The sequence below is a fragment of the Electrona antarctica genome (genome assembly GCF_951216825.1).
Source record: "Electrona antarctica genome assembly, chromosome: 3".
NCBI lineage: Eukaryota > Metazoa > Chordata > Actinopteri > Myctophiformes > Myctophidae > Electrona > Electrona antarctica.
In genome coordinates this window covers 9,665,861-9,679,132 of record NC_136808.1, presented here as the reverse complement: position 1 = coordinate 9,679,132, position 13,272 = coordinate 9,665,861, and the positions used below count along the sequence as shown (strand labels likewise).

Below are 13,272 nucleotides of genomic sequence, written 5' to 3'. Positions count from 1 at the left end.
TTTAAAAAACATTTAAAAAAGGTTCAAATAGACGATTCGGCACCGACTGAAACTAAAATGTTAGTCGACTACCTTTTTCCACTGACAAAAACTAAATGAAAACTATAAGCTATGATGACTAAAACTAAGACTAAATATACTGACAATTTCATCAGCAAATAAAAACTAGACTAAAATGTATAGGAAGGGACTAGTGGACAAGAGATCCAGTGTAAGTCATCTTACACTTGCATGCTGAAAATAGCAGATCTACAACGCGTCACAGCGCGACGCGTAGTGAGCTTGTATATCGGCTATTTTCAGCAAGTGTAAAAACAGGCAACTGTTTCAATTAAATCAACTGTACATTTAGTCAACTAAAATCCTATGATATTTAGTCGACTAAAACTAGACTAACACTAAGACATTCCGGGTGACTATAAAATGTGACTAAAACTAAATGAAAACTATTCAAGAGACTATGACTAAAACTAAAATCAAAATTTGCTGCCAAAAACAACACTGGTCCAGGGACGCTAGGGTTCATTTGGTTAACACATATAGGTGTGTATCTATCTGTCTTAGGATACGCTACCCACATTCCACTCCAACCATGTGTGTACGGATCAAGAACATTTTTCTATTCCTAGTGTTTACCATTATTTCTCAGGTGTGTACATAATTCAACATAGTGAGGCCTTAAAGGTGAGTATTGTGTGCTTCTCTCTCTCCCTCGGCATGGATAATAATGAGGTGATCCTGGGGCTATCTGTTGTGTACTGCAGCTTGTCATATCATTATGGTGCAAAAAGTACAAGAACATGTCATGTCATATCCTTGCTATGCCATGCTATAAATATATGGTTAAGGTGTTTAACTTGTACCGTGTGTTAGGCCGAATAATGACCCACAAAAACAGACTTTCCCTTCTTCCTTTAGGAGTTTAGGTAATGAAGGAGGTGTGTCGGGCCCTGGATAATGACTTTCCCATCTTCCTTTAGGTAATGAAGGAGGTGTGTCGGGCCCTGGATAATGACTTTCCCTTCCTTTAGGTAATGAAGGAGGTGTGTCGGGCCCTGGATAATGACTTTCCCTTCTTCCTTTAGGTAATGAAGGAGGTGTGTCGGGCCCTGGATAACGACTTTCCCTTCTTCCTTTAGGTAATGAAGGAGGTGTGTCGGGCCCTGGATAATGACTTTCCCTTCCTGTAGGTAATGAAGGAGGTGTGTCAGGCCCTGGATAATGACTTTCCCTTCCTTTAGGTAATGAAGGAGGTGTGTCGGGCCCTGGATAATGACTTTCCCTTCCTTTAGGTAATGAAGGAGGTGTGTCGGGCCCTGGATAATGACTTTCCCTTCTTCCTTTAGGTAATGAAGGAGGTGTGTCGGGCCCTGGATAATGACTTTCCCTTCTTCCTTTAGGTAATGAAGGAGGTGTGTCGGGCCCTGGATAATGACTTTCCCTTCCTGTAGGTAATAAAGGAGGTGTGTCAGGCCCTGGATAATGACTTTCCCTTCCTGTAGGTAATAAAGGAGGTGTGTCGGGCCCTGGATAATGACTTTCCCTTCCTTTAGGTAATGAAGGAGGTGTGTCGGGCCCTGGATAATGACTTTCCCTTCTTCCTTTAGGTAATGAAGGAGGTGTGTCGGGCCCTGGATAATGACTTTCCCTTCTTCCTGTAGGTAATGAAGGAGGTGTGTCGGGCCCTGGATAATGACTTTCCCTTCTTCCTGTAGGTAATAAAGGAGGTGTGTCGGGCCCTGGATAATGACTTTCCCTTCTTCCTTTAGGTAATGAAGGAGGTGTGTCGGGCCCTGGATAATGACTTTCCCTTCTTCCTGTAGGTAATGAAGGAGGTGTGTCGGGCCCTGGATAATGACTTTCCCTTCCTGTAGGTAATAAAGGAGGTGTGTCGGGCCCTGGATAACGACTTTCCCTTCTTCCTTTAGGTAATGAAGGAGGTGTGTCGGGCCCTGGATAATGACTTTACCTTCTTCCTGTAGGTAATAAAGGAGGTGTGTCGGGCCCTGGATAATGACTTTCCCTTCCTGTAGGTAATAAAGGAGGTGTGTCGGGCCCTGGATAATGACTTTCCCTTCTTCCTTTAGGTAATGAAGGAGGTGTGTCAGGCCCTGGATAATGACTTTCCCTTCTTCCTGTAGGTAATGAAGGAGGTGTGCCGGGCCCTGGATAATGACTTTCCCTTCTTCCTTTAGGTAATGAAGGAGGTGTGTCGGGCCCTGGATAATGACTTTCCGTTCTTCCTTTAGGTAATGAAGGAGGTGTGTCGGGCCCTGGATAATGACTTTCCCTTCTTCCTGTAGGTAATGAAGGAGGTGTGTCGGGCCCTGGATAATGACTTTCCGTTCTTCCTTTAGGTAATGAAGGAGGTGTGTCGGGCCCTGAATAATGACTTTCCCTTCTTCCTGTAGGTAATGAAGGAGGTGTGTCGGGCCCTGGATAATGACTTTCCCTTCTTCCTGTAGGTAATGAAGGAGGTGTGTCGGGCCCTGCATAATGCCTTTCCCTTCCTTTAGGTAATGAAGGAGGTGTGTCAGGCCCTGGATAATGACTTTCCCTTCTTCCTTTAGGTAATGAAGGAGGTGTGTCAGGCCCTGGATAATGACTTTCCCTTCTTCCTTTAGGTAATGAAGGAGGTGTGTCGGGCCCTGCATAATGACTTTCCCTTCCTTTAGGTAATGAAGGAGGTGTGTCGGGCCCTGGATAATGACTTTCCCTTCCTTTAGGTAATGAAGGAGGTGTGTCGGGCCCTGGATAATGACTTTCCCTTCTTCCTGTAGGTAATGAAGGAGGTGTGTCGGGCTCTGGATAATGACTTTCCCTTCTTCCTGTAGGTAATGAAGGAGGTGTGTCGGGCCCTGGATAATGACTTTCCCTTCTTCCTTTAGGTAATGAAGGCGGTGTGTCGGGCCCTGGATAATGACTTTCCCTTCTTCCTTTAGGTAATGAAGGAGGTGTGTCGGGCCCTGGATAATGACTTTCCCTTCCTTTAGGTAATGAAGGAGGTGTGTCGGGCCCTGGATAATGACTTTCCCTTCTTCCTTTAGGTAATGAAGGAGGTGTGTCGGGCCCTGGATAATGACTTTCCCTTCCTTTAGGTAATGAAGGAGGTGTGTCGGGCCCTGGATAATGACTTTCCCTTCCTTTAGGTAATGAAGGAGGTGTGTCGGGCCCTGGATAATGACTTTCCCTTCTTCCTTTAGGTAATGAAGGAGGTGTGTCGGGCCCTGGATAATGACTTTCCCTTCCTTTAGGTAATGAAGGAGGTGTGTCGGGCCCTGGATAATGACTTTCCCTTCCTTTAGGTAATGAAGGAGGTGTGTCGGGCCCTGGATAACGACTTTCCCTTCTTCCTTTAGGTAATGAAGGAGGTGTGTCGGGCCCTGGATAACGCCGCTGCCGATGACAGTAAAGTATTGTTGCTCAGTGCCGTGGGGACGGTGTTCTGCAGCGGCCTGGAACCATCCTACCTGATAGGACGTCTATCTACTGATCGCAGGAAAGAGAGCAGCCGCATCGCAGACGCCGTACGGTAAGATTAGAGCCGCAACCGCGAAACACGCGACAATTACAGCTATGATTTAGTTCAGACTCTCTTATCCAGAGCGACTTTGTCATGTGCGAGATCTGAATGAGCAGAGTCAACAAAAGGCAGGGTGCTGTAACTAGACGCATAGTGTGCAATTTTGTGGCTTTCGCCTTTATTTTATATATTTTTATAGAGGGACAGACAGTAGGCTGACAGGAAATGGGGAGAGAGATGGGAGGGGTGACATGCAGTAAAGGCCGTCGGGATCGGGAGTCGAGCCCGCGGCACACTGCCAGACTTGGGCTACCGGCCAAGGTGCCTTGACCGCTGAGCCACGGCCCAGGCCGTACCTGTATATTCTCAGTTGTCTGTACTCAGTGGTGGAAAGTAACTAAGTACATGTACTTAAGTACTGCACTTACGTACAATTTTGAGGTATTTGTACTTTACTGGAGTAAATTTCCAATTTGCAGTACTTTTACTTCTATTCCACTACATTGCACTTTTACTCCACTACATTTATTTGAAAACTTTAGTCACTGGTTACTTTGTAGATTTGCATTGTTTTCACAAAACATACACTGACCACTTCAGCCCTTCAGTATACATTCCATCCATTTGAATATAGCAGATCTACAAGCTCACAATGCATTGCGATGCGAGTCGACGCATTGTGAACTTGTAGATCGGCTATTTTCAGAAGAAGAAGGTACATGTTGATGCCAATATTTCTGTACTTTTACTCAAAGTACATTTTGAGTATAGTTCTACGTCGGCGTCGCAGTATTGACACTTTTACTTTAAGACTTTAAAACAATTGAGTACTTTTTCCCACCACTGGTCTGTGCTGACGTGACGCTGTGTGACTTGTCGTCCAGGGACTTTGTGTTGGCATTCATCCACTTTAAGAAGCCCATCGTGGTGGCTATTAACGGACCGGCTCTGGGCCTCGGAGCCTCCATCCTGCCCCTGTGTGACGTGGTGTGGGCCAGCGAACGTGCCTGGTTCCAAACCCCATGTGCTGCCCTCCGCCTCACACCGTCTGGCTGTTCCTCTTACACCTTTCCACAGATCCTGGGAGTAGCTCTGGTGAGTGGCATTATTCAAGATGGAAGTGCTGTGATTTTTGTACTTTTTTCTGTTTTGAGTTAACATTACTCTAGAATATTGAAATATGTCTTTCCTGTGTATTTTTGGTTTCTTCCTGAAAGCTGAAAGCATTTGAGTCAAAAGGCCCAATCGAAATGACAGTGATATAGTGACATCACAATATCATCCCCTCACCAAACCCCTCCCCCTTTATCATAGGTGTAGGTGCGGCTTCAGTTAAGGAGGATCACCACCCATGTGAAAACCAGGCATGAACTGGTTTTATTACTAATTGTAACACTTTCTGTACACATTTTTTTGAAAAATAATCTTTCTCCTAGTATAATCATTGTACCTGATGATCATGTTATGGGGGGGGGGGGAAGGGGGGATCACGGCATTCCATATTTAAAGACGTGGTGAAATGGTTAATTTGGGCGATGAGAGTAAAAACGGAGTAGTTCTTTAATCAAAAGCACCTGTGTTTGGAGGACGATGCAGCAATGGGAATCAAACAGGTGAGCTTCATTTTTATTGGCTTTTATTGATGTGTAGCTCTACACGTCATCACACAGTACGTTTTTGTTTTAAGGAAGTAATTACAATTTTATTTTTTATGGACTTTTGATATACAAATGCACAACAATGAAAACTTTCCCATTTTTTTTGGCATCCATTGTATGCCCATATGATGTGAAAAAAGTGTGGTTCATTTCACGACACCTTTAACAACTTTGAAAGATCCTCATCTTTTCCAGCAATGTAATACATCTTGGTTACACGTTGGTTACACTGATAAATTGGGACCGGCTCACATATCAGCCATTATTTTTGACTTTTTTTGCCGTCTTTGGCATCAGCATTTATGCAGCCAATATGTGTGCCGGTTTTTAACCTGGCTTCCCTATAGAGGGCCGAAGCCCTGACGTCACTCGCTCATCCCCTGGTTCACGGAAGTAATTTCTCTATGGAGAATAACATGGGCTCATCTTAAAATCGTTTCATATAAGCGGTCCACAAATAAACAAGCTGTCTCTGCGTTATTGTCAGGGAGGTGTCTCTGTATCGTTTGCGACAGTCATTCACTCATAATTATATGATACAGTCTGTTTCTAGCGAAAATGTAACTAATTTAGTAGCAGTAACAATAGCGTTTTCTCTCAGTCAGTTGATTCTTCATATCCATATGAGTGAAACGGCCGGGATGACATGTTTATTTTTCAAACACAGTTCTTATATGACGCAATCTACAATCCCCCTAGTATGGTGATTACAGTGCAAATAAAAAGTACATGAACCCATGGATTCGCGCCCTCTACCGATCTTGACGTCAGACTCCGGTGCTCTATTTTGAGCATGACATTATACTGAATAGGTCTTGTGGTTAAATCAAATAATCAAAGTTCAATATACTGTATGTGTATTTTATATTTATTTATTGGCTTATTATAACCTAAACGTTTTTCAAATTCATTAGAACATTTGCAATGTCTGACAAAAGAAAACGGACCCTTGCCAGTTACTGTATAAGAACTCTTTGTCTCTGGTATGGACTCAAAAATCTGGCATCGGTCAGAGTCAAGACAGGACTGTGAATTTTGAGACAACATAGGAATGTGTTTCCTAGATATGCATAGAGATGCTGTTCTGTTTCATGGTTTTTGTAACGACTCTCCCACATCCCTGTGTAAACCCCAGGCCAAAGAGATGCTGTTCTGTTTCATGGTTTTTATAACAACGCTCCCACATCCCTGTGTAAACCCCAGGCCAACGAGATGCTGTTCTGTTTCATGGTTTTTGTAACAACTCTCCCACATCCCTGTGTAAACCCCAGGCCAACGGGATGCTGTTCTGTTTCATGGTTTTTGTAACAACGCTCCCACATCCCCGTGTAAACCCCAGGCCAACGAGATGCTGTTCTGTTTCATGGTTTTTATAACAACTCTCCCACATCCCTGTGTAAACCCCAGGCCAACGAGATGCTGTTCTGTTTCATGGTTTTTATAACAACTCTCCCACATCCCTGTGTAAACCCCAGGCCAACGAGATGCTGTTCTGTTTCATGGTTTTTGTAACAACTCTCCCACATCCCTGTGTAAGCCCCAGGCCAAACGAGATGCTGTTCTGTTTCATGGTTTTTGTAACAACTCTCCCATATCCCTGTGTAAACCCCAGGCCAACGAGATGCTGTTCTGTGGGCGAAAGCTCACCGCCCAGGAAGCCTGCAGCCGAGGTCTGGTGTCACAGGTGTTCTGGCCAACCACGTTCAACCAGGAAGTGATGCTACGGGTAAAAGAAATGGCGTTGTGCAGTTCAGTGGTAAGCATTGATGTCTACATACATAACCTAGACTAGAGCTCTGGTTCACAAACACTGGCTCGGGACCTGTAAGAGCCATATGATCTAACAGGGCATGGCCAAGGTTGCCTGGATATTTAACGCTTTGTGTGCCCTTTCAACATTTTCAAAATAGTGACCCAGGGTGCCCAATGTTATTTTTGACATTTTATTTATTTTTTATAAAAATCACAGACGTCCTGGGCACCACATAGCGGTAATTCCCAGGACGTCTGTGGACGTCTTGGGCACAACATGTGTTAATCAGCGTTTCCAGTCCTGAGCCGACAGCCGCGGCCGTTTTCTGTCGGCCAGCGTCTTTTTTCCGGGTTTTTAGACAGCTGGTGGATGGAAAATAAGCTCCACCCACGCGGCTGAATGCCGCGACGGCCAGATTCCCGGAAAACGCTTGGTGGAGCTTAATTTCCATCCACCAGCTGTCTAAAAACCCGGAAAAGACGCTGGCCGACAGAGAAAACGGCCGTGCCTGTCTGGTAGGTCTGGCAACAGCTAATGCGTCCCCAATCAAGCAGCAGGTGTTGCTGATTGGCAGCAACACTGTGCTCTTGGAGCTGTACGTGGTCTGGGTATGTGTAGCGTTTGACCGTTTATTTATTGTGCTGAAGTATAGGACAACGGCGATAATAAATATATTTTATTAACCCATTCAGGCCTGACGTCGAAATTAAAAAAAAATGTTTTCTAAATCATGACAATTTTCTGAAAGATTTGAGGCACATTTTAACGATTTTTCAAAAATAGCAGACCTACAAGTTCATAGCGCGCCACTCGGTGGCGCGCTATGAGCTTGTAGATCTGCTATTTTTCAATAGCTAAATTATAACATAATGTTTAAAACACCAAAAGGGGTTCCCGCCCAAAATGGGTTAATGGTTAATGTGGTTAAACGCTAACGTGACATGGATGCGTTCCAGGTCTCAATGGATTAACTCAACGGACAACGTTTCGACTCAAGCATAGGGCTTGGACATTACAGGACCCATTTGTGGGTCATGGACACATTTTATGGGTCCCTTTATTATTTTGTTTCATACATTTTTGAAATATTATTATTTCAACACATAAAAAAAAGAAAAACCCAAAAAGCTAAAAATGTTCATGAATTCAAAACAAATTCAATGGTTTATATATACCGTATATATACCTACAATATACCTACAAGCTTGTAGATCTGCTATTTTTCAATAGCTAAAGTATAACATAATGCTTAGTTAAAACACCAAAAGGGGTTCCCGTCCACAATCCACAATCACAACACCAGAACAAACCACGTTCAATTCCCACCTAATACACATTCCCACCTAATACTTCGGTAGACTCGATGCGAATGGGAGGAGAATTGGGACTTCTTGCATATTTAATTTGCTGCGGTTTGCCTTCACACTGTCATCCGCAGCTATTGGAAACGCAGCAGGGGGACCTTTATCAATGTGTTCCATTCATAAACTATAGCCTGGCCCTACACAGTGAAATCTATGGTGATCAAAATCTTAAATTATACTCATAACGTGCATGTGTCGTGCCGTCTGGAACTGGACCCACCCGCCTCTCTCTCTCTCTATACGCACGCAGCCACGCACTGTTCTTTTGGGCATGGAAGGAACAGCGCTGAGCACACTGATATAACAGACAGCAGCGCAAAATGTTTACAAGTTTATCGAGATGAAAGTCCCTACTCTCCAGTCCCCACACAGTGACAGCACTCCATGTTTACGGCACGCACAGACAGACAGACAGAATATTCTGTAGTGTAGGCCAGTGTTTTTATGTGTTTCCTTAAGCAATTGATTAATGTACTCGTCCTAATTTCGATCAGGGCTTCAGTCTCCTCATTCGACCACGTCTATCCACGGTAACGGGACATCTTTGCGCTGCGTAAAATATGCCTTCTCCGTCTCCAACTGTGTTCAGCTCCTCACCCGCCACATTGTTTGCTTCATTTCCGTTATTTACTGCGGATTGCATTCACACCTGCACCGAATCGTAATCAAGTGCGATTGGAAGCGAAGCGAAACCCCCGTTTTTGCTCGGAGTAGAATGCGGTTCTTTGATACGCATTAGGATTCAAATGAGCCTTCACACCTGCCAAACGAAGTGCACTTTCTGACAATGCGCAGCAGGATTCGTTTTAATCGCAGCAAAGCTTTCTGGTGTGAATGTCACCTTAGTGTTTTTTCTGGTTTTAGCAGTTTTTGTATTGCCTGGCTCCAGGCTGGAGCGATTCATGGCTGGAGCCTTCAGCCATGAATCGCTAGCATTAAAAACAATATGTTCTGGCGAGTGAAAACGAAATGAAAATTCAGGCTGAGTGTCCGGCTAGTTTTTGTATTGACCTGCACCTTCCTTTAACTGTACCCATTCTGCAATCTGTTAATAACATTTTCAATTAATCAATCAATCACTCAATCAATCAATCACACACCATTAACATACCACACCTATCTCTCTCTGCCCCCTCCACGTCGTAGGTCCTAGAAGAATCCAAATGTCTGGTGCGGAGCATTGTGATGTCCGTGCTGGAGGAGGTGAACGAGAAGGAGTGCCACATGCTCAAACAGCTGTGGTGCTCAACCAAAGGACTGGAGGCCCTTTTCAGTTACCTGCACAACAAGGCTTACGAGAAATGAACACACTTCTACCTGGAAACCTACAGTTGGAGGCCATCTATATTGTCCTTTTCTTTTTTGCTGAGGTTTGCGTGATCTGCGCAAAAGGACAGTTAACCCATTTTGGGTGGGAACCCCTTTTGGTGTTTTAAACATTATGTTATAATTTAGCTATTGAAAAATAGCAGATCTACAAGCTCGTAGCGCGCCACCGAGTGGCGCGCTACGAGCTTGTAGGTCTGCTATTTTTGAAAAATCGTGAAAATATTTATTTCAGAAAACTGGAGGATTTAGAAGGATTTTTTAAAATTTTGAGGTCAGGCCTAAATGGGTCAAATGATAAGGGACAATATCGGTGGCACCCAACTGTACACCATCCATTGGATCATCATCAGCATCGCAGACCATGTTGGTCTACAGTTAGCCAGAGAGGAACACTCATGATGATGAGAAGGCCGTCAACTGCCAGAGAAAAGGCATGTTTTCTTTTTCTTTTCTTGTCATTATTTCTTTTCTTTTTAACCAGCAGAGGGCACTCTAGGCTTTAGCTGTTTGCTAACATCTCTAGGAACAATGTAAGATCCATCATCATCGCCTTTTAAACAGCATCCTCTCTGTTTGATTCATGTCTGGCCAAGTGGCCAAGTGTCCATTCTATATTTGTAAGTAAATGGAGAGAGAAGAGCCAAATCTGCATTGGTCGTGAAATGACTAAATTGATGGAGTTTCTTCAGGAAGGTACTGTGTGTGTGTGTGTGTGTGTGTGTGTGTGTGTGTGTGTGTGTGTGTGTGTGTGTGTGTGTGTGTGTGTGTGTGTGTGTGTGTGTGTGTGTGTGTGTGTGTGTGTGTGTGTGTGTGTGCGCACGCGCGCGCGCGTGCATGTGTGCATGTGTGCTCGTGCGTGCAAGCGCGCGCGCGCGCGCGTGCGTGCATGTGTGCGCGTGCACGTGCGTGCATGTGTGCGCGTGCACGTGCGTGCATGCGCTCGTGTGCGGGCGTGCATGCGCTCGTGTGCGTGTGCGTGCGTGCAGGATAATTTGTGTTGATGGAATCACTAATGTATATGTGTTTGATGGGACATTATGTGGTAATAATAATATATATATATTTATTTAAAATGTGATTTAAAAAGTATAGTGAGTGTGTAAATGTGCATTGAGCATAAACATAGGCTCTGTTGTCTGCTACAGTTTTGAGCTTAATGTTTTGAGTGAAGCGTAGAGATAACCAAAGTTTGTATGAGGACAGAGTAGAAGACTGTTTCTCTCTCCTTATTGCACATTCCATCCCTTGTTGTTGGACAGAATGAAGCTATACATTGTCTAGAATAAAGCTTCATGAAGTCATTCATGTAAGATCGTTGACCATCCATAATATAGCGAATTAAGACGGATACTCTGATATTAACAAAACTGTCCTACATAAAACCATGCATTTGTTTTATTTATTTAGCATTATTTTTTCATCCAAAATCCATCCATGAATTTGTCTTGTGCTTTTGTCCTGTCCTTACTGTAAGCTTAACTTGACCTGCTGCAGCAATGCGATACGATCTCTAGAAAGTAAGCAAAGCAAAGTTACTATATTTACCCAGGGTATCTGGGCTAAGCTCAAGAACTTGTTTCCAGCCAGGCCCTGCTCATAGAACATTTCATGGTAGTGGTTCAATGCCTTGCTCAAGGGTACTTCAGCGGTGGTAATTTTAACGTGTCGGACCGCTGATTCGAACTGACGACCTTCCGGTATCAAGATCGCTCCGCAATCCGTTCGGCCACCGCTGCCACTGTCACATGTTGTATACTGTAGTCCTCTCATCAAAACGCACAGGAATTAAACGTGGGAAGGAAGAATGCAGGAGGTGCACCAGTAGCAGTAATCGTTGTTTAAATGAATTTGCAATTAGCCATTTCCCCAATGGAGCAACATGGGTTGTGTTGTGACTGCATACAGTATGTGATACACTGTACTACTGTAGTGTATATCTGTGTGCAGGGGTGCAGCAACAATAGTTGGACTACTAGTGCATAATGGCGTAATCTTGCCCCGAGTTGTCAGTGTAATTTTGTGTCGTTGCGTGACGTTTGTGATTGCCGTTTGGAAATGTCAAAGGATCTTCTGGATATTATCTTGCAGTCATTAACTTTTGTTCTTTCTAGTTATGTCCTGAATAATCATTTTTGGTCACTGCACTAATTGTCTGTCATGTAAATTGTGGAGTTGCAGTATAGTAGTCCATGCAGCTGAAGCAGACATTGTAATGTCATTATCCACGTGTGATGAATAGTTTCAGGAAATACTTCAACTTATATTTTATGTCGGGATATATTTTGGTTTACCAAAAAATATAGTTATGTGAAAATGGTTTTGTATAATTCAGGCAATTGTCATTTTTGGAGTCGCACACATACAGTACAGTACAGATTATGTAGGTTGATTTACTGCGTAAATGATGCATGTAATATACTGTAGATAAGTGTGTGTTGCCTGTCAGAATACTTTATATTTCAGGGTATGTTTTGTATTGGCATTGTAAGTAATGTTACAAATGTTGCACAGTTTATTTTTGTATTTATTTGAGAATAGTTTGTGGGTCTGCGGTGCCATAACCTTTCCTTTCTTGAGTATTGAAGAGGCTCTCCTCAATACTGGGTCACCCACCCCAGGAGTGTCCATTAACCCATGTTGACCTGAGATCAGATTCGAAAAATGTCTTCTACATCCTGACACTTTTCTGAAAAAGCTATGTTTCTATGTCAGTCGTTCTTCGATTTTTCAAAAATAGCAGACCTACAAGCTCGTAGCGCGCCACTTGGTGGCGCGCTATGAGCTTGTAGATCTGCTATTTTTCAATAGCTAAAGCATAAAAAGGGGTTCCCGCCCAAAATGGGTTAATACAATGTCATGCATGGGGCATGATGGCAGTTCAGTCACGTACTTGTATCAAAATGTTTAAACCCAGTTGTCTTTTTAATATCTTCATTTCCAGGTGTCTGTATAAGATGAATTATCTGCTGTGCATTCTCACAAAAAAATTAATTGTAAAACAACAAAAAAAGTATGTGTTTTTGTTTCAGTACTAATTTATTGTCATTGGGTTATTATTTTTAATGCATAAAAGTGTGATTTTTGAGACATGTTTTGCCATGGAGAGAGAGAGGGAGAGAGAGAGAAACACAGAGCTACCTGTTGTCCACCCAAAAGAGCACAGGAGCAACTGATAGAAATGTGGTTCAACACCATCGCTTATAATCAAGCCTATATGATACTAAGATCAAATATGTTATTTGGAATCATAGTTGTGTTTTTCTTCTGTGTGGTGCAGTGATGACATGTAATGGTTGAGCATCATCACTGTTACAACGATTTACCAAAAAACAAAGAGCCATTCTTGAATTTAATATGCTTTATTACATTACTTATGTGATTATTATTTCTCTCCTTCATTAAACTAGATGTGTTTCAGAATAGCGTTCATTTATATTTAGTTAAGTCGTAGAGAGTCAGTACTAGAACAGTGAATGTGGGACTGCCGTGAAGTGATACTGTCTGAGAGGCTGAAATAGCTGATCTACAAGCTCACACAACCCATAGCTTTTGCTAGCTTGTAAGCTTGTAGATCGGAGATTTTCAGCACGTGATACAGTACGACAAAGTATAACTGTTGGGCCGATGTGTGTCGTTTTTAGTCCA

The 13,272-nt window shown here is 43.2% G+C and overlaps 1 protein-coding gene across 1 annotated transcript in view; it reads left to right on the top strand.

Moving 5' to 3' along the window:
• LOC306919932 (chromodomain Y-like protein 2) overlaps window positions 1–9,744 on the top strand; it is a 56,780-nt gene extending 47,036 nt beyond the window's left edge. Inside the window, exons 4-7 of the mRNA XM_079496500.1 lie at window positions 3,360–3,532; window positions 4,408–4,618; window positions 6,794–6,937; window positions 9,445–9,744. Of these exons, the coding sequence (XP_079352626.1) occupies window positions 3,360–3,532; window positions 4,408–4,618; window positions 6,794–6,937; window positions 9,445–9,603 (687 nt within the window). The 3' untranslated portion in view covers window positions 9,604–9,744. The remainder of the gene's footprint in view (window positions 1–3,359; window positions 3,533–4,407; window positions 4,619–6,793; window positions 6,938–9,444) is intronic.
• The last annotated feature ends 3,528 nt before the right edge of the window (window positions 9,745–13,272 follow it).